Source organism: Equus quagga, chromosome 7, assembly GCF_021613505.1.
Source record: "Equus quagga isolate Etosha38 chromosome 7, UCLA_HA_Equagga_1.0, whole genome shotgun sequence".
Taxonomy (NCBI): domain Eukaryota; kingdom Metazoa; phylum Chordata; class Mammalia; order Perissodactyla; family Equidae; genus Equus; species Equus quagga.
Window position 1 is genome coordinate 63,659,546 of NC_060273.1, and position 22,544 is coordinate 63,682,089.

General features: G+C 41.9%; 1 protein-coding gene across 2 annotated transcripts in view; it reads left to right on the plus strand.

Moving 5' to 3' along the window:
• Positions 1-19,036: 19,036 nt before the first annotated feature.
• The window catches only part of CLINT1 (clathrin interactor 1), a 62,688-nt gene continuing 59,180 nt past the window's right edge, over positions 19,037-22,544 (plus strand). Inside the window, exon 1 of one of the 2 annotated variants that reach the window (XM_046666763.1) lies at positions 19,037-19,280. In XM_046666763.1, coding sequence (XP_046522719.1) covers positions 19,240-19,280 — 41 coding nt within the window. In that variant the 5' untranslated portion in view covers positions 19,037-19,239. The remainder of the gene's footprint in view (positions 19,281-22,544) is intronic. The other variant, XM_046666762.1, reaches the window with a different exon arrangement.

Consider the following 22,544-nt stretch of genomic DNA (forward strand, 5'->3'; position numbering starts at 1 on the left):
CCTGTCCATATAAGGACATCAGTCATATTGGATTAGGGCCCACCCTAATGACGTCATTTTAACTAAATTACCTCTTTCAAGACCTTGTCTCCACAGTTACACATTTTGAGAGACTGAGAGTTAGGCCTCCTACATGTGAATTTGGGGATATACAATTCAGTCCATTACACCCCCATGAAATATTCTTGCCCAAAACTAGAATCTGAATCAGATCAAGTCTCCAGAACTAAATGCCAATTTACAGGGAATATGTGGAAGAGACAAACATGTTAAACAACACAGTCGAAATGTAATCAGCAAAATTCAGAATTGGGAAAACTCAGACAATTAACCTGTTTCTATAACAAATAAATTGCAAAAACAAAACAAAGAGGAAGAGGGGTACCCACAGAGTAGCAGAGGCTTAAGACAGATGAACCAAATGCTATCTTTCTGCCTTGTGTGGATCCCAATAATTCTTTTCTTTTCTTTTCTTTTCTTTTTTTTGGTGTGGAAGATTGGCCCTCAGCTAACATCTGTTGCCAATCTTCCTCCTTTTGCTTGATCAAGATTGTCGCTGAGCTAATATCTGTGCCAATCCTCCTCTATTTTGTATATGGGATGCTGCCACAGCATGGGTTGATGAGTGGAGTGTAGGTCTGCACCCAGGATCCAAACCCATGAACCCCAGGCCACTAAAGTAGAGCATGCAAACTCAACCACTATGCCACTGGGCTGGCCCCTGAATTTTTTTTATAATATGAAGGCATTACTATTATTTGTAGGTGTGATAATGCTATTGTGATTACGTATTTTAAAAGAGTCCTTGTCTTTTAGAGACACATATTGAAATATTTACAGATGGGTGATAAGACATCAGGGATTTATTTCAAAATAATCCAGTAGGGAAGGAGGTAGGAAGGATATAGATGAAACAAGAGTGGTGATGAGTTAATGATCATTTCCAGGTGATGGGTACATTGGGCTTTATTATACCATTCTCTCCACTTTGGGATATACTTGAAGTTTTCCATAATTAAAAGTTTATAAATAAGTAAACGAATGAAAGAACAGGTAGTCGTGCCATGCATCCCACTGAGCAAGAGGAAAACAACTGAGACAAAAACAGGGAAGACTAATGTACTGAGGAGCGCAACTGGAAATAAACGTGGCTAACAAATAATAGCAGCCAACCTTTGCAGAGCACTGGCTAGATTCCAGGACAGGCACCAGGCAACACTATCCATGAATATGCATAGTCACAAATCTCTACTGCTTCTCACCTTTATAACATTCCTGGAGAAGGGGGGAAATTGGGTCATTTTACAAATAGGGAATCCAAGACTCAAAGATGCCTGAAACCACAAGCTGGTAAGGACCTGAGACAAACCAGCACCTGGGACTTTGGTTGACAACTTGTATGCTCTTTCCCCTACCCCACTCTGCGTCTGGGGTCCAAAAGGGAATGAAATAAAGGCAGAAACTTGAGTCAAGACAGAATGGCCTCAATCTGGAAATAAACCTTTCAGTTTTCTTTCTGTGTTGTTAAGGAAACTAGTTTTAAGAGCTTATCTTGTTTTGTCCTCTATCAGTGTTCTTTATTTTAAAAAGCACTTAAAATTGTCCTTATCCAAGAGAAATGCTTGCGGTCACATTTCTTCTGCAGGTTCACTTTCACAGAGATGAATACCAAACCTTCTCTTTATGCCTGTGATGACATATGTTGAGCTACAATACTGACATGAGAATATGAAGGAAACAGAGATAGTGTGAAAAATAGACGTGCATTCTTTATCTTCTGCTATGAATTTCTAGGTTTTCCTCCATGGCAAAATGAAACTCCTCAGACATGAATCACAGGCACACGGTATCTCAAATAAAATGGCATCTATCTTTTTCATTTGGAGAGTATGTTTTGGTTCTGTTTTTTATTGTCACTATGCTCTTTTTAATAATCTGGGGAAGCAGACTTCATTTTAGAAAGATTTCCATCAAGAGAGATTAAAATTGAAAGCTTCAGCCCATGAAGCTGAAGCTTGGCTGGCCTGCAATGCTATACAGCCGGGCATTATTCAAGCTACTGAAATGTCAGCTTCTCTCTCTCCGTAGATTTTTACCGCCCTCATGAATATTAGGGAAAGAGTTGAGGTGGAGGTGGGCATTAATGATTTGTCCCTTACAGAATCATCCTCTTGACACTGCTCCTTCAAGCTGGCTGTTCTCTGACCATTCTTCTCTCTGCCAAGGTGGTGGGAGGGTGTCCGGGGAGAAGGGGCCCTTACTTCCCCTATTTTGAGCCCAAAGGATTGAGGGTAGAGGGATGCAAAAGGGCCTTCTGGTGTAGCCTCCCATTCATGAAAGGACTAAAATTTGCCTTTAAAGTTATTTCCAAATGAGGTTATATATAAAGCTAGGAAGACAGGCTGACCGGACTAGAAGATATTGGTGTTCGCCTTGTATCCTCTCCCTGAGCCAAAGTATCTGTAGTACCCAATTGTGCTCTGTGTAACTACCCTGTGAAGAGTACAGTTTTATTGCTTGTATTTTTTTGTGTTTTAATTTGTTATATGTAAATGTTTAAAGCATACCACAATATTCTGCAATCATACTTGTAATTTCCTTACTTTTTAATGTATGGGTAGCCTCAAAAATGGAAGTGGCCCTGGCCTCTCTTGGTGTCTGAAAGGCCTTGAGAAGAGGAAGAGAAGAAGGTGGAGTAAGAACGGTCACAACAGTCAACATATACTGAGCACTTTTATGTCAGGCCCCGCCAGGTGTCCTACTGTAACTCACAATAATTAGCACATTAATAAACATGTACTAATTCATTTAATCCTCACCTATGAGGTAGATATCATCTCCATTTTACAGATAAGAAAACTTAGGCAAAACTGATAAGTAGCTGTGTATCAAACTTTACTGAAGCATTGGGAGAAGCAAAAGGGAATTACAGAGGAGGAGGGAAATAGACTAAACTATATACAAAGTATAACTTTTTGTGGTTAAAGGGAAAAGTACCTAAGAGGTTAAAACCTTCATAATGGAGTTTCCTTCCTGGAAGCCTGCAGGTCTAAACCTTGTTTCTGGATCTCCATATTCTCATATGAGTACTGCCTTCCTCTCTACCACTTTTTGGGAAATTCCACCCTTCCTCACACAACAGCTGTTCCTGCTCCAGGGCCATTCTTCCCCCATCAGGTGATGTGTTCCCAATAGGTGAAAAATTCCAAAGTCTGAGTTACTCAGTCTAGAATAAGACTCAGAAACTTGTCAGGGAGGCGGCAGTGTGGGGGAGGGGATTGTTGGCACTCCAGGTGTCTGGTCATCTTTGGTGTCTCTCTGACATGGTAGGTGACAAAGATCTTTATTCTATCTTGGCCTGTCAATAACTGTTGGATCTACAGGCATCTCCCAAAGATTATCATTAATTGTCAAGAGCAGTTACATCTAAACCAACCCATACGGATGTAGAGAAAGGGCCCTAAATGCTTCATAATTTGCAAGTGTATCTTCCTCAACAATGGAGTTAGTGCTTTGGATTACAATAGTTCATTGATTTGGTTCATGGTCTCCCTCCTCTCAAACTGGGCTCCCTTGGGCAAACCATTTTCCTCCCCACAGCTCCCTGGAACGAATGGGAGGTGGGTGGGTGAGGGTATGAAGGTTTAGGTCTTCCAGCTCCACCACAATGTAAATAAAGTAGTTGAGACTTTTCTTTTTTTAACACACTTCCTCTACATTCTGAGTGATCAATAAAAGACTGTGGTGATATTCTTTGGTCACATTTTACCCCAGCACCAAAAGTATTTATCGAGAGTTCCCTGAGAGCCTGGTTGTTATTAAACTCTGTACAGTATAACTACTTTCTTGGAGCCAACTTCCAGGGCCTGTCCGTTACCCAGGAAAGTGCTGAGAAATCTCATGTTAATATTTTATTTCAGAAAACATTTCTTGGGGCTGGCCCCAAGTAGAAGGATAAGTTGGTACTATAAACAATTCAAAGGCAGTTTTTAGAATAAAAGCAAGCAATTCTCTGTGAATTCCTTGCAATGCCCAGAATAACAAGTTAAGTTTTCCAAAGCAGTTTTACACCTACTACCCTGTTTCAATCTCACAAGAACACAGAAAGGTCGTTAGACTTGGCATTATTACTTACATTCAATAGACCAGGAAATTGAGATTCAGAGAGTTTAAGTGATTGGGCAAGGTCACTCAGCTAATTAATCACAGAGTAAAGCTTGCCTTCTGACATCCTGGTCCAACTCTTGCCAAAGCATTGAAGTTTGCCTTCTTTATATCAGTAAAGCATTTCACACTTATTCCCCTTAATGTATAGTTCTATACAGAGGCATCTTTTTAAACTTGTCTAATCCCTGTGATAGTTAATTTTATATGTCAACTTGACTGAGTTAAGCGGTGACCAGATAGCTGATAAAATTGGAGGTGTCTGTGAGAGTGTTTCCAGAAGAGATTAGCATTTTAATTGGTCAACTGAGTAAAGCAGCTGGCCCTCCCCAATGTGGGTGGGCATCATCCAATACATTGAGGACCTGAATAGAATAAAAAGGTGGAGGAAGGGTGAATTCATTCTCTTTCCCTGTTAGCTGGGACATCCATCTTCTCCTCCCCTCAGACGTCAGCACTCCTGGTTCTAGGGCCTTCAGACTTGGACTGGGGCTTATATCACTACCCTCCCTCCACCACCTCCCTTGCTGGGTTCAGTGTTGTATTAATCAAGAACAGAAGTTTGAGATCCTAGTATGGTCTGTGAAACAAAAGTGCTCAAATGGGAGGAGACAAAAGTTCTTCGTGTAAACCAGAAGCCAGCAATAATTCTAGTAATTATTACTGACATTAGGAATAACTTCCTAAAGTTATCATCAATTGATTTTCAACAAGGTACCAAAACAATTCACTGGGGAAAGAATAATCTTTTCAACAAAGGGTGCTGGGACAACTGTATATCTTCATGCAAGGAATAAAGTTGGTTCCCTACCTCACGTCATATATAAAAATTAACTCAAAATGGATCAAAAATCTGAATGTAAATATTTATGACCTTGGATTAAGCAATGGTTTCTTAGATAAAACACCAAAAGCACAAGCAGCCGAAGAAAAAATAGATAAATTGGACTTCATCAAAATTAAACATTTTTGTGCTTCAAAGTACACTATCAAGAAAGTGAAAAGACAAACCACAGAATGGGACACAATACTTGCAAATCACATATCTGATAAGGGACTTATATCTAGAATATACAAAGAACTCAACAGTAAAAGACAAATAATTCAATAAAAATATGAGCAAAGGACTCAGACAATTTTACAAAGCAGATATACAAATGGCAAATAAGCACATAAAAAGATGTTCAACATCATCAGCCATTAGGGAAACAAATCAAAACCATAATGAGATACCCTTTAACACCTACTTGGATGGCTATAATCAAGTGCTCATGAGGATGTGGAGAAATTGGAACCCTCATACATTGCTGTTAGGAATGGAAAATGGTGTGGCCACTTTGGAAAACATTCCGGCAGTTCCTCAAAGAGTTAAACACAGAATTACCACATGACCCAGTAATTCTGCTCCTAAGCATATACTCAAGAGAAGTGAAAACACTATGTCCACATAAAAGTTTGTACGCAAATGCTCATGGCAACATGATTCAAAGTAGACAAAAAGTAGAAAAAATGTACATCAACTGATGCATGGATAAACAAAACATAGTATATCCATACAATGGAATAATATTCAGCCATGAAAGAGAAATGAAGTTCTGATACATGCTATGAATGAATGAACCTTGAAAACATAATGCTTAGTGTAAGATGCCAGACACAAAGGGCCACGCATTGTATGATTCCATTTATAATGAAATGTCGACAATAGGCAAATCCATAGAGACAGAAAATAAGCACACTGATGGTTGCCAGGAGCTGGGAGGTGAGGGGGAAGGGAAATGACTGCTAATGGAGGTGGGGTTTTTTCAGGGGGGGATGATGATATGTTCTGGAATTAGATACTGAATGGCTGCATACCTTGTGAATATACTAAAAGTCACTGAATTCACACTTTAAAAGACTGAGTATTGTAGCATGTGAATTATATCTCAATTAAAAAAAAAAGAATAACTTTCAGCTTTCCACAGGCAGTAATTAAGAAAACAATAAATCACTTAATTCAGGGCGCCTAAGCTCACCATCAAGGAGCAAAGTGAGAAAAGAACAATGCTCAGAAAACCACCAGGGAGGTCAGATTGGTTTCTATGACTCTAAAGTACTTTAGTGGCACTCCATGTCAGTCTCTAGGGAATTTACATTCATGCTTTATATCATGACTAGCCCCAAAGTGAAACTGTGGCCTTAGAACCAAGCTGGTCTCATTCTCATTAACCTCCATCTTGCCATCTTTCAGGTGTTTCCTCTGCAATAACAGAAAGGTCAAGCTTATGACTTGTTCTCAGATAATTGAACTCAATTCAATTCAACACATTTTACTGAGCACTTGGGAAGTGCCAGACACTTGCTAGAGCCAGGGTACCAGCTGTATTCAGGATAGACACTCCTGCCTCAAGGAAACTTATATTCTAATATAAGAAACAGATAATAAAAAAATATGCTGGTCTCTCTTCAATTGCCCACCCATCCCCAATCCATTAGATGGCCTTTTCTAACCTGCTCTGTGTCAAGGAGAGGTGGGGTTGACCACTGAATTGCATCACCCAGGCTCCCTTGTAGTGGCTGGAAATCAGGTAGCAGGAGAGAGATCTGAGTATTTCTTCTACTGCTCTCTCCCTGCCTCAGCAGCTGGTAGTAGATTTCAACTACTACATCTCCTGTAAGACAGACCTTCCTCCACAGTGCCAGATCTCATTGGAAATTCTATTTTCTCTCTTTCTTTTCATACTGAGGCACATGTGGTAGATTATCTGCAAAGATGGCTACTTATTATTCGTCTCAACTCTATATGCGCATGCTGCTCCTCCCCTTAAAAGGTAGTATCTATTTCACTTCCCCTTGAAGCTGGACTTGCATCGTGACTTGCTTTGACCAGTAACGAGGCAAATGTGATGCTCTGTCAGTTCTGGGACAAGTCCTTAAGGGGCTCAGCAGCTTCCACTTTGACTTTTTTCGGATGTAGCCACCTATTAAGTGCTCAGGCTAAATTATTAAATGATAAGAGACCATATGGAAAGAAAGAGAAACAAGTCCAGCCCACCCCTTGCCATTCCAGCCACCCCAACAGAGGCACCAGATCTGTGAGTGAATCCATCTTGGATCTTCATGCAGCTCCAACTGAGTTGCCCCAGCCAACTACACCAAATGCAGAGTGGAGATGAGCCATTTCCACCAAGCCTTGCTCAAATTGAAGAATTACAAGAAAATAAATAGTGGGTTCTTTTTAAGTCACTAAGTTGTGGGGTGGTTTTTACACAGCAATAGATAACTAAACTATCAGTAAATAGGTCTTCACCACTGCTAGTCCCAGGTGCCTTGACATCCTTATTAATATTCTTAACCCTGACCTTGCCTCCATAAATGGTCTATTGGCTTCATTCTCTTCAATTAAACCCTTTTGAGTACTGTTTTCTGTTCTGTGTTCTGCAACCCTGTCTAAACAAGCAAATAAATAAATAAATAGGACAATCACAGGTTCTTGTTGGTACCAGGATGGAAATAAGAAGGCTGATATGATAGGGAATGACAGAACCAACTTTAGGCAGAGTGGTTAGGGACAGCCTTTCTGATTAACTTTTTTTTTTAAGATTGGCACCTGAGCTACAACTGTTGCCAATCTTTTTGGTTTTTTTCTGCTGTTTCTCCCCAAAGCCCCCCAGCATATAGTTGTATACTCTGGCTGTGGGTCCTTCTAGTTGTGGCATGTGGGATGCCGCCTCAGTGTGGCCTATTGAGCAGTGCCATGTCTGTGCCCAGGATCTGAACCAGTGAAACCCTGGGCCGCGGAAGCCAAGCACGGGAACTTAACCACTCTGGCCACTGGCCGGCCCCTGATTAACTCTTTTTACGCCAGTTAACACCTGCAGCAAAGAGCTTGATGGAAACGCAAAGCTATTGGAAGCAAAGAGATGGCAAACTCAGCTGAGGAATCCACTTCAGGATCAAGTCACTCTTTTTCAGGTCTCTCTGCCCTGGGCCACGGAGCTAGGATTTGTAACTACTTTTATATCTCCGGATAGATCACTCATTTCATTCTTCCTATTAGGCTGAATAGTTGAAGTAGAAGAAAAACAAACAAACAAACAAACAAAAAGAATGGGAATAGCTCCTTCTCTGCTATGCCTGCCTTTCATCTCCCAACATACCTGGAAGTACAATTTTGAGGGGTATAAGCTGTACAGATCAAGAAGAAACAGGACTGAAAAATGGGAGAGGTGTTAAAAGGGACTTTTATATAAGGTATGAAAGCACAGGTTTACCTCAGTTAGAATTACTTTGAAATTAAGGCAACTTATTTTTATTAATCCAATTGGCAAAAATTCAAAAGAGCAATAGCATCTAGTGCTGATGAGAATGTGACAAAATGGGCTTTCCAGTATGTTGCCCAGTGAGAGTGAGAACTGCTATATCTCTCTGGTACACAATCTGCCAATATCCAACTAAATAAAAAACACATATCTTTCCTTGGTCCCACTTTTGAGAATCTATTCTAAACACCATATACAAAGATCTATTTTACTGCAACATTGTTTACAGTGGCAAAAAAAAAAAAAAATAGAAACAATCTGACTATCCATCAATAATAAAATGGCTCTATAAATTATGGCACATTTGTATTAACGAATAAAGCAGTATTAAAAAGAATGAGTTAGACCTATATTTATTGAACTGGAGGGATATCCATGATATTATTAAGCAGGTATTTTAAAAACCCAGCATCATGTATAGTATCATTGTAAAGCAAAACTTACACATGTGCACATATATTTGTTTATATTTGTGTGAGCATGGTAAGAGTTTGGAAAAATATATATCAAGCTTTTAACAGGATTACCATAGTGGGGTGAAAATAAATGGAGAAGAATTAACTTTTCTTTATGCATTTTTGCATTGTTGCACCTGTTGAAATAGGTGTATATTACTTTAACTCTCCTGTCCCTACCCCTCCTTCCACATTAGGCAACCACAGTCCTAATTTATTTCACCTTGGATCAATTTTGTCTGTTCCAGAACTTTACATAAATGGAGCTATAACTTTTGTGTCTAGTTTCCTTCATTCACTACTGTATCTGCGAGATTCATCCAGGTGGTTGCATGTATTAGCAGTTCATTCCTTTTTATTGCTGAGTCATATTCCATTCAAAGATGTATCACAATTTGTTTATCCATACCCTATTGATGGACATCTCTGTTGTTTATAGATTTGGGCTGTTGTGAATAAAGCTGCTATGAACATTCTCTCACAAGAATTTTGATATAGATTTCCATTTCTCTTGGATAAGTACCTGGGAGTTGAATTGCTGGGTCAAAGGGTAGATATATGAGGATGTACGAACATATTTTACTTTTGTAATAAAAAAACTAATAAAAATTATTTCAAAGAAAAATTTTGAAGAAAGAGAATGAATCTGTATTAAAAAAAGATAATAATACTTGCTATCTTTTTCTCTATACTGTCCCCTCCCCATAGGTGTGTGGGTCTCAGACCTTAGGTTTCCCAGGCCATGTCAGGGATCCATCACTTTTCAGGGTGAATCATCAAAACTGGGGAAATTCTAATGTTATACCTTCCTGACAGGAACTAGATTTAGTCACCACCCACCAGAAGACATAAGACTCAAGAGATAGTTCAAAAGAACTGCTAACACACAGGAAAAGCAGCTTCCACAGTCAGAAACTACCGGCAAACAAAACAAAACTCATGACACTCCTTTTCTATAATAACAAGGTGTCACCAAAATAGATACTTAGCATTAAAAAGAAGAAGAAGAAAAGAGCAGGTTTTGAAACTAGTCAAATCAACACATCAAGAATGACAGTAGCAGAAGTAACCTCACCGCAAGGGTGGGTTTATAAACAAATTGTGAACTAAAACTTGATAACTTCAAAACCTAAACTGAAAGTCCAAGATGCTACAAAAATCCAATCCATACCACAAAGACCTATTCTTAGGAAGGACTGACTGGAATAAACATATATTTTTAAATGTTAAAACAAAAAGTACTACCACACTGTCAATGACAGATTTTGGGGGTACTTGCTACGCCCATGGCCTGCCATCACCCTTTTTTCACAGAACTGGCCTTGAGGCCTAACCCACAGGAGGGTCACAGTATCGGTCTTTCCTCCAGGATACAGCTTTTTGGATCAGGGATGGACTCCTAATAGGTCAAGTTTGAATTCTAAGTACGTGGGAAGCCACTGAAGTACTTTTTGCAAGTAGTAACATGGTCCGATTTATGATTGAAAAAGATCTTGAAGAAACAAATTAGGAAGCATTTGCAGCAGTTCAGGTGAGAGATGGTTACCGTTGACATGGGCAGTGGAGAAAGAGAAGTAAGCCCTAGAGGGCCCCTCAACATCTACAAGCCAGGGAGAGGAACAAAAGGTTTCTAAGGAGCCTGCAAGGTAGGAAGAACTAGAAGACTGTGGGATCATGAAAGCTAAGAGAGCAGGGAGTTTGGAGAAGGAAGAAGTGTCAATTATGGCTTGAGAAGTAATGAAGAGGAGCCAGTTGGTGAAGATGATAGCCTTCTGTTAAGGAGAGCAGAGAGACTGGGCTGTAGCTGGAAGAAGAGGAAATGATAAGGAAGTGACAATAGCATGTTTACAGCTTCTGGTTGCACTTTAGATAACAATCTAAAAGTCGTGCTTAACATGACATACAAATTCCTCCGTGTTGTGAGTCCTTATATGAGTCAGGGTCCCAGCTGCAAACACTGGCACACTCAGAGTTTAGCTGAAGAGAACATAACAAAGGGATAATTTACACCAGGGCAGGCAGGGTGAGGAAAATAACATTTGGGGAAGCACCCAGGGGTTAGCATCAGGGTGAAGACATTGCCACCCGAAGGCTGAAGAGGCAAGGGAAGGAAACTCAGAGCTGGAGCCATGGAAGGGGGGCCACCTGACACCAGGAATGGCCACAGCAGGCCAGAAACCATGTTCTGAAGAGGGAGAAAGGGGAAAGAAATATCAGCACTTATCTCTCCTCCACTGTCTGATCCACCCTCACCGCATTAACAGCATTGAACTAGAAGCCAGAAGCCACGAGAATGCAGGTAATGGAGTCCACAGAGGTCAGGAGGGCACAGAGCAGGGCAGAGAAGTATGAAGAATGGATTGAGCAGGCAAATGACCAGCATGTCCTTGCTCACCTCCTCCGCTCATCTCTGACCATTCTCCCCCTCTCTCTCCAGCCTGCATTAGCCCTCCTTTCATGTCCTGGAACAGGCCGAGCTGCACCCTCCCTCGCGCCTTGGCACAGGCTATTCTCTCTATCTGGAATGCTCTTCCCCTCTGTCTTTGATATCGAATCTGAAGTGAGTTCACTCACCCGTTGCACAGCAAGCCAATCTCTGACACCAGGTGTAGTGGAAGAAAGTAAGAATTTTATTATTGCACAGCACTGAGCAAGGAAAAAGGGCAGCTAACGCTGAAATCCCAAACTCCCTGAAAAGCTAAAAGAAAGGGTTTTTATTTGGGGTTTTAGGTAGGGGAGTGGAATCATATGGCCTTGCTGGTTGGAGCTTTCCCACCAGCCTGTCTTTGGCCTTAAGACTACTTGCAGAGAGGAGGGGGCCATGACCTTGCTGGTCAGCAGCTTTCCCACCAGCCTGTATCTCCTTGGCGGGGAGGAGACAGCAAATCCAGGTGCTTGTCCTTGGCTGTGTCTGTCTCCATGTTCTGGAACCAGGAAGCCAGGGAGTAAGCAAGGAATGAGTGTTTTGGTTTTAACCCCATATATGCTGGGTTTAATGTAGGGAAACTGGTATCAGGGTCAGTATCATCTTCACCTCGTTAACTCAAAATTATCTTTCTATCTTCACCTTAAAAGTCACTTTCCCAGAGAGGCCTTTCCTGGCCCTTGCCCCTACCCAATCTGAATGAAATACCACTGTTGTATTCTCTCATAGCACCCTCTTCTTTTCTCCCACAGCATTCATTGTTGTTTGCAATGACAGATTTATCAAGGCGTTACTTGTTTAACATCCATCTCCCTCAGACTGTAAACTTCATAGGCACAGGAATTGTGTCTGTTTTTCACAGTACAATTCTTGGCAATGAGACAAGTGCCCAAATACATATTTATTGAAAGATTTAACAAACCTGTTCTAACAATGTCTCCCACATCGCGCATGATCTCTGGATACAAACAGTTTAGCAATGATAACAGGTCTCATTTAATCAGTCCTGGTTACATATCAAGCACAGTGCTAGAAATTCAATGTATATTAGTCCCCCCTTATCCCCGGGGGATATGTTCCAAGACCCCCAGTGGATGCCTGAAACCACAGATAGTACCAAACCCTTTACAGACTATGTTTTCTCCTTTACATACATACCTATGATGAAGTTTAATTTATAAATTAGGCACAGTAAGAGATTAACAGCAATAACTAATAATAAAAAAGAACAATTATAACATACTGTAATAAAAGTTATCATAGATCTTAGTAACGTCAGCATAGAATTTTTTCCTTCCTTTAAGCCAAGAACATTCACCTTTTCACTTAAAGGAGGCACTTTATGGCTCTATTTGGCATATCCAAACCACCTGCATCACTACTCTTGCACTTTGGGGCCATTATTAAGTAAAATAAGGGTGACTTGAACACAAGCACTGTGATACCCCAAGAGTCAATCTGATAACCAAGACCACAACTAAGTGACTAACAGGGGGGTAGCATTACGATGTAGATATGCTAGACAGAGGGATGATTCATGTCCTGGGCTGCATGGAGTGGGATGGGGAGAGATCTCATCATGCTGCTCAGAATGGTGCACAGTTTAACACTTATGAATTGTTTATTTCTGCAATTTTGCATTTAACGTTTTCAGACTACGGTTGACCTCAGGTCACTGAACCTGTGGAAAGCAAAACCTCATTCACTTTTCACAACAACCCTATGAGTCAGGGACTCTTAGCCCCATTTTCCCAATGAGGGCACCAAGAGGTCAAGTAATTTAGCGAAGGTCACACAGCTATGTGGTGTGAACTAAGGTCCTGTTGATACCACAGCCAGTGCTATGACCTCTCCTCTACACTACACTGCCTCCTTAAATATCTCACTGTGGTTTTTTTTGGTTTGTTTATATGTCTATCTTCCATATTAGACTATAAGTCCCTGAGAAACAACAGGTTTTAGTCATCTGTTTAACCAAATTGCACATTGCAGATGCTCAATAAACGACAAATGTTGACTCTTTCCTACCAAGAAAGCATGCCTTATGCTGACTGACTCCTCAAATCTTTAGCCACATTCATTCTGTTTATTACAGAGCAGTGGTCTGTCCATCAGACTTTTCACGTCCACTGCAGTGAACTCTTCCTCCAGAGCACAGTTCTTTTAACGAACTGACAGTGTTTAAGGACCAGCAGAGCTTCCATGGGAACTCTGGACAGCTGGGGACTTTCTCAAGACGCTTGACCTTATCCAGAAAGACCCTCAGAATCCAGCCAGCCCATCCTTTCTGACACCCACCCCTTTCCCTCCTGAATCTGACTTGACAACGCAGGATCAGTTCCCACAGTGACAAGCTGCCTAGTTGCTTCATTGATGGCACTTGGCTTCCTGTGAATAGAGTTTTCAGAGGCCTAGACAGTAGGAGCAGCATGTCCACTCTGGGCTTGCCTGGTCAGGAGACAGAAGGAGAGACAGCATCCCAGGAGGCAGGGAAATGATTCCAAGACTACTTCTCCTCCATCTCGCCTGCCAGCTCCTCTATGTTCTTGCAGAATACGTTAGCCCTTTAGAGCACCTACCAGGCTTTCTGAATAGGCCCACCTGAGCCCTGCTGACAGCCCTGAAAGGAGATCAAATTTCAGCCAAGAGCCCAACTGTCAGCAGAACAAAGAGCTAGCGAGGGCATGCCCTGCTACAGCTTACCTGCTGCACAATGCTGCAACTCCACCTGACTCCTTCCTTCTTATTGCTTCTTTTTCTTTTCTATTATCCCCTATGGTATTCTTTTCACTTTTGCTCTCTCCAGCCCAGCTTCTTTTGTGGAATTTGGACCTTAAAAAAATAGAAATACAAGGGCTGGCCCAGTGGCATAGAAATTAAGTTTGCACACTCTGGTTCAGCGGCCGGAGGGGTTCACAGGTTCCGATCCCAGGCACCCACCTAGCACCAATCGTCAAGCCATGCTGTGGCTGCATCCCACATAAAACAGAGGAAGATTGGCACAGATGTTAGCTCAGGGCCAATCTTCCTCACATACACACAAAAATATGTTGTCAGAGTTAGAAAGGACTTTTGTCATCTAACCCCGGGCATCCCAAACCCTGGCAAAATCACTTAGGAAGGTTTTTTAGAATACAGATTCCTAGACTCCACCTTAAACCTACAGTCGAGAACAACTATTGCTTTTGTCTGCCACAGCATGGCTTTCTTCAGAGTTTCTTCAGAGAACTCTTCTTTCCCGCACTCTATGTGGTTTTCTAAGGCTACCACTTCTGTAATGCATGTCTCGCTAGATGTGACTGGCCCTGAAATAGGCACATAATGCAAACTGGGCCAGTCAGAGTCATTCCTGTGACATTAGACTCAGTGGCTGAAAGACAAAAAGTGTCTCCTCTCCTTTGGCTACCTAGTTGAAAAAATGTAACCCATTCTCCACAAGGTGGTAGCCCTATTTCCTGCCAACTAAGAGAAACCTATCTGCCCTGAAGGAAAATGAGAATCAGAGAGAGAGTGCTGACAATATTTGCTAAGTTCTTGAGGGAAATTCTGTGTCTGAACTCCCCAGTCTCCTGTGTCAATAAATTCCCTTGCTCTGCTTAAGCTAGTTTCGAGTTTCTGTCACTTGTGACCAAAAGTATAGGGTATAACACACCTACTTAAGCAGGAATGCAAGGGCTAGGACAAGACAACCTGAAATTCTAAAGATGTTCCGGAATTGCTGATGTACGGCTAAGTTTAGGATACTCTGACAGGCCAGCCTCCCAGTTTATAAGGAAAACAGCTGAGATCCACATAAGATAAGGGATTTGATAATAATAATGAGGTAGAACTTAATAAGCACTTACTACGTGGAGGACCCAATGTGAGGTGATCTTCAGACGATCTTCAGCATATCACCTTGAGTTTACTAAGTTTACCACATCTATTTGCTTGTTTACTATGTTTTGTCTACAACAGTACATCCCTCACCTAGCACAGTGCCTGGAACATAGGAGGAGCTTGCTAAATACTTGTTGAATATTGAATAAATTTTACAGATTAATGTAATTACTACTTGTAGTAGTGGTAGTAGCAATAATAATAGTATGAGCAGCATCACTAACATTTACTGAGTGTTTATTTTGTCTTAGGTGCTGTTCTAAGTTCTTTTTAATCATTACCTTATTTAATTGTCTGAAAAAGCCTTTAAAGTAGGTTTCTATTATCCCCCATTATGATGAGAAAACTGAGTTACAGAGACGTCAAATAATTTCTCCAAATTCACCCAGCTAGGAAGTGGCAAAACTAAGATTCATACATAGGCAATCTGGTTCCAGAGTCCCAGTTCATAACCAGAGTCCCAGTTCACAACCACTATGCTATATTGGTTTAATTAACTTATCCAGAATGACCAAGCTACTGAAGAGCGGATGTAGAATTTGGGCCTAGGTTTGTCTGAGTTCAGAATCTGCACTCTTTAACCACACTTTATACTTCGTTTCTGTGGTTAATTGGCAGTTCATGGTAGTCCACATAAATGGTGTCCCTGGGGTTGTACAATACCTAATCTGCATGGCTTGTGGCAACACTCATAATATGATTATAAACTGAGTACCCTGAGTTCTAGAGAGAAGCAGTCAGGTGTGATAAAAAAGAAGACTCATCAGGCCAAATATTGAAACCAAGGTACAACTGTTTGCCTGTTGTCAGTTGGATACAGCAGGAAGCACAAGCCAAGATGGAATTAGAAGTGTAAGAGATTTATTTGGGGAAACACCTTTGAAGGATAAAAGGAAGAGGGAACAAAAGTAGGTGGGGAGAGCCTCAGACCACAAGGAAATTCTGATATTTGTCAAGGGAGGGGAAAAGGAAGGAAGATTGGGTAGGAAGAGCATCCGTCCAATTGCAGCAAAGCTCTGAGGAAATCCGGGCCAGGTTAATGGGGAGCCCAGGCCAATGCGTGCCCAGTAGAGGAGCCTGCAATCGCCTGGCTCCAGCACTCCTTGCTCAGTCATTGCCTGGGAGTAGCCCAGTGAGATCATGGCCTAGGTGTAAAAGCTGTGGCTGATCCCTGAGGAGTGGCTGCTGAAAGCTGTCGGCCATCCACACCACTTGCAGTTCGTTCTCTTGAAGAAAGATCTCGGCAGTGCCTTCCATGCCTGCCACACTGGCGTACCATCAAACTTCTCCGAAGGAAACATCAAGGAGCCAACCACCTGAGATAAGCAGTCAGCGTCTACAACCTGATCCTCACATATAAGTAACACAGCTGAGTACTTTTGCTTTCCAACTATGTGTTGGTTTGGCCTTACTAAAAGAGTCAGTTCATTTACTAAAAAAACTTAATTTTCCTGAAGGGGGTGGGTGGGGAGTTTTCTCATTTATTTTTCTACCGTGGATACATTTAAACTGCCACAAAGAAGTTACTATGGAAACTGCTCCCAAACTTGCAAGATAAAAGTAAAAATGGAACACTTTGTTGGCATGCAAATTGTCAGTCTTTTGGGACCACTTTTTAACAAACTCTCCTTGTCTGGTTCTTCTGAGTCCATCAGGGGCTCTCTTGACCCAAAGGTGGACAGGCAGGTTTTTTGGTCTTACATTGTAGATGGCTCCAGCCAACTGTGAAAATGTCACAGGTGACAACTCTGGAATAAGTCTAGAAACTTTCAAACTTGGTGTTGGAACAAGCAAAGTAGACAACGACATTATACTCTCTGGGTAACTCTGGGAAGGGCTGACTGTGAATTGTCAGGAAGGTGCCAACAGACCCAGGGCGGGGAAGGTGGTTATTTTTATGCCAGGCCCATTCTGCAAGTGTACCCTGGACCCGCTTGTTTGAAAGTTAACTTGTTAAGGTCTTATTTATGCAAAGTAGTTTCTCTTTCTTATCTCCTCTGGCCACATTCCAGCCTTTGAACCTTGAGCTGGACAGTCCTTTCAACATAAAACACAAACTTCTGATTTTAATGCCCCATTTCTCTACCTATCTCTGCTCATCTTCATCTGTCCCTCCCCACCTACATCTTCAGCTTACTTTGTGTCTGCCCAAGCACTCTTATCTTGACAAAGCTCTGAGATACCTTTGTCCTGATTTCTGCTTTTCGTACTTTTCTGCCTGGCAATTCCCTCAAACTTGCTTCTCTCAGACCTTAATCCCAAAGCCTTATTGAAACCCTTTTCAAAGCTGCTTCCAGTAATCAAGCGGATGCAACATGAAGAGGTGACTTGCCATGAGGAACTAGGGGTCAGAGGTTCTGGGTTCTTGATTTGGGATTATTGTTACCCAGCTTCATGACTAGCAGCAATCAATTTCACTTCTTCTCTACGAGTCAGAGTCTTCATCTGGTCCCTCCACAAGGAATTCTTTTCTTGTAGATAGTTTTTTTATGGCCTGCTCCATTTTATCATTCAAGTTTCCGCTTAAATATAATATCCTCAAAGAGGCTCCAAATATTCTGTAATGTTATTTTCCTCTAACATGATTCTCTATAACATTGTTTTGTTTTCTTCAAGCATTTTCTATCTGCAATTATCTTAAATGTTTCCTTGATTATTACATTTCCTCCAAAGACCTTTAAAATCCAAAGAGAGCTAAGGCTTGTCTGTCTTGTTCCTAGCTGTATTCTCCACTCTTGGCACATAGAAGATGCTCAATAAATACGTGTAGAATGAAAAGAACTGGAAAACTTAAGCAGCTGGACCAAATGAACTTTGAGTTGTTTGCACCTTTAACATGAACACTGTCAAAAATGAGTAAGTTAAAAATGAAGTGACAACAATTATTGCAATAAAACACTGAATGCAGTGTGTGTATATATTTATGCATTAAGAATATAAACCTGCCGGGCCGGCCCAGTGGCGCCGCGGTTAAGTGAGCACGTTCCACTTTGGCAGCTCGGGTGCGCCGGTTCAGATCCAGTGTGCAGACTTGGCACAGTCAGCAAGCCATGCTGTGGCAGGCGTCTCACATATAAAGTAGAGGAAGATGGGCACAGATGTCAGCTCAGGACCAGTCTTCCTCAGGAAAAAGAGGAGGATTGGCGGCAGATGTTAGCTCAGAGCTAATGTTCCTCAAAAAAAAGAATATAAACCTGCCAACTTCTTGAGCATGTCATAGTGTTGTAGGGCTGTGTTTGTACAGTTTCCCATGGAGTGTGAACTGAGTTTTTGAGCTTTATAATAAAGTATCTGACAAACATAATAGGTATCTGTCTAAAAATAAAACCACTGTATCATAGTATTAGAGTGGAATAGGTTTTAGAATACAACCTCTTCAATTTACAGGGATGGAAACTAATGCCCAGGAAAGGAAGTAGATTTGGACGCTTGGAACCAAATACAGGGATGTTTCTGTCAATGAGGAATACATATGCCAACCACACTTTCGCATAATCATTATTAATAACATGGCAATACTTTATATTTGAAAAGCATGTTTGAGTATGGTTAGATCCTATACCAGTGGTTCTGAAACTTGAGACCGGAGGATTTGTTAAAGCACAGATTGCTGGGCCCCACCCTCAGAGTTTCTGGTTCTGTAGGTCACGGGGATGGGGAGGGGTGAGAAGGACGGGAAGACTTTAACAGAAATCCTGCAAACCTTACCACACCAACTCTCAGCTTAACCAGCCAGGCTTGACGCGCAGAGAGAACTCCAAGTCCCGGCGTGCTCCGCGCGCAGCGGGCGGAAGGCCGGGCACTTCCGCTCCACGCAGCGCTTCTGTCCCCGTGTCTCGACGTGTCACCGGCGGCGCCGCGGCTGTGGCAAGAGAAGGAGCTGACTGGGAGAGTTCGAGGCGGCGGGCGGTGGCAGCGGCGACCCCGGCCTGGATCTGTCCCGGCGCGGAAGTGTTCCGGTGTCCGTGGGGAGCAGGAGAGGGAGGCGGCGGCCCGGCCCGCGCGGGGCACCATGTTGAACATGTGGAAGGTGCGGGAGCTGGTGGACAAAGCGTGAGTATCGGGGGGCAGTTGTGGCCGAGGCCCACTCAGGGGAAGGAAGTGAGGGGAACGGGGAGCTGACCCTGCGCGCGGGGCGTCCGCGTCACGCCCCCCGGCCCGGCCAGCCCCATCATGGCGGCGGCCGGCTCTCTCCCGGGCCCGAGCCGCGCCACCGGCAAGGCTGGGAAGGGACCCTTCCTCGTTCGAAACATCCGCTGAGTTCCCTGCAGTCCTAGCCAGGCCTTTCTCACCTCCCCTACCCCCACTCCTCTAGGCACAGACCCTTTGGTAGGGGAGGGGGTAGGGTAGTCTAGAGCTGGGTCACCGCGCTGGCCCGAGGACTGTCTTGGCCCCAGGCTGTGGGTTTTGCCTCCTGGACAGCAGCGTAGGCTTGGGTGTGGGGGACGCAGTGCACTGGCCCTCGTTGCCCCTCAGGGTTTGGTGCGGATACCTCAGGTCTGGTCGGGATAAGTCCTTTACTTTGCAAGGTTTAATTCCTAATGAACCTAAAGTGTTAGAGTGGGTGGTAGGTGTAACAAGTGGTCATTACGATCAGGCTGAAGTTACTCAAAAGGAGACTCATCCTTTGCTTTACTGACACTAGTGAAAGTAGATAACTTCTTGTGATTCTTTTCCTCTGTTTCCTTTTCCGTTACACTGCGTTTTTGGAGAGCCACTTGTTCCATTCAGTTTAATTAACAAGTCATTAAGAAATTTCCCCTAAAGAAGAAAGCAACCTACCTTTATATCCTGTTGATCTGCTTTTAACTTCTCTGACAGGTAAAATCACTAACACATAGTTGATTTCCTTTAAGACTTAAGTGATAACTTTAGTGTCTTATTATGGTAGGAAAACATTAACACTTAAATTGAGTGTATCAGATGTAATAGTGGTTAAGTAAGGTCTTCTAGGCCAGCAGGAAATAAAGTTTAAGAATTTAAGCAGTCCCCTTCCTTTTGGGTTTTGGTGATTATGCAATAAGCATGATGACAAAACCAGGTCATTTGTGCCATCCACCCAACCTAAAATCAGGAAATGTAGGTGGCATACTATTGAGGCTTTCTTGGCACCAGAAGAAAATAATTCACAATGGTTTGGATTATGCATCGGATAGAATTTAGAGTTTGACCATATTTTTACATTTTCTGTGCCTTTCTAAGGAGACAGTAAAAGGCCTAAGGAACACACCTTTCAGAACCTGCGGGGGGTGGGGTTCAAACTCTGTAACCTTGGTAAGTTACTTAATTTAAAGTGCCCCAGTTTTCTCAGGTGCAATATGAAAATAATGACAGATACCTACCTTAGAATGTTGTTGTGGGGATTAAAGGCTAAGGGCCTAGATAGTATATAAAGGTCTTCACACAATATGTGCAGATCAGTATACTTTTGATAACTATAGCAGATGTTCTTCATTGAGAGTGGGATAAACTTCATTGAGAGAGAAGCTCCATGTTTGAAAAGTGATTGACGTTAATAATTCTCCGTCATCAGCTATTCATTTGACCATTAAGCCCTCAGACAGTTATTTTGCTATTTATATACCCTTTGCTTTTGCTTTCCAAAGATAAGATAAAATCACAGTTCTTTTCCAGATCCTGATTCATTGGTTGCTTTTTAATGTATGGTATAAAGACTAAGATACCAGCTCAAATAGTCTTTAAAAGTCCAGAAGTCTCTACAGAACTATCTCTTTATTTCTAAGCCAGAGAACATCAGAAGAAAACCACTAAGAAATATCTTGTTATCTTAGAGGACTAAATTTGTGGTACTCAAAAATTTGAAGAGGCTGTACATTTTTCACTAGACAGACATCAAGGCAGTATTCCTCTGCTGTTGTTCGTTTCATATTGTTTGTCTTTATCACCTATGTCACTCATCTTCAAGTGCTTCAGGTTAAATTTGCCATGTAAATAGCTATGAAGTCATCTAATGGAAGAGCCATTGTTGAAAAATAACTTGTCTTCCTTTTTACCACCCAATTTAGAATGGAGACTCAAACCAAGTTATTCAGGACATGTAAGAATGTTGCCACCAAGGACTTTTCAAAGGTTTTGTGGGTGTCTGACACATGATATTAAGATTAGAACGTGAGGTTTTTTTACTGATGAATACTCCGGATTTAATTTTCATCTTTCACTGGCAGGAGAGAAGAAATTCTTCCCCCAAAATGTAAGCATCTTATAGAACCAGTACCTATGGCACTGTGCCCACTTGGGACTGTTCATCTTAAAATGCCATAATGGAGGTGAAGCAGATCCATAGAATGACTGCTCTGATTATCAATAGGATAAGGTGATGAGGGAACTTGCAGATGAGGAAACAATGAAGTGATTAAGGATTGCTCTGAGAGCTTGGATTAATAGAATGAGGCTTTATATCATAGAAAGGGCACAGGTTAGGGTTTTGGAGACCTGGGTTTAGATTCTGACGCTTCCTGTTAAACTAGACATGTGTGATTTGAGGCAGAATCACATGAAGCTCCAGACCATGGATTCCTTATCTATAAAATGAGAGGATTGGGCTAGAGTAAGACTTTTTCCAACTTCTCTGGCTGTTTGGAGATGTGAATTTCCATCAGGGAAAAAAACCCTGGAACTAGTATTTCATAGTAGCAGATAAATTTTGGGAAGTCATTATCCTGTGGAGATAGTTTTGGCTAAAAAAAGAAGTTTGTTAAAAAAAAAAAAGTAGTAATCAATAAATGTTACATTTAAATGCTTCATGTAGTAAATAAGGGCAGACCCACAACTGAGGAAAACTAGGACTTTTGTTTAGCATATATCCCTACCCGATGAGGTTTACTTCAGAAAGAAAAATGGATTCTTCAAAATGTGTTCCCTGGAGCTACTGTTAGATCCAGTATGGTGGCAGCTCTTAAATATAATGATATATTTCAAATACTGGCTTTTGAGACCTTGAAGTCTTTTATGGAGGGTGGGGAGAGATTTTCCACAATTATTGCACCTCCTGGTGGTATTAAATGGCTCTGTTTTGCAGAGCATTGTGGAACTGAGGAAAGCAGATAAAACCATAGGCCAGCCAGGGCTTGGAGTTCCAGTTTCCTCCCGTTTGTACTCAAGTTGCATAAAAAGCAGCTGTGGCAGGAAGGGATAAGTGACACCACTCCCACCAACTAAGACTAGCTTGATCATTGTTATCCTGTGACCTGCCTCCCTTTATTTGAGGCTCTAAAAAAATGAGATACTTCTATGTGTTGTCATCCCAGACATGGTATAAATTGAAAGTTGCTACAGTTCTGTTTTTCCTCCAGATTT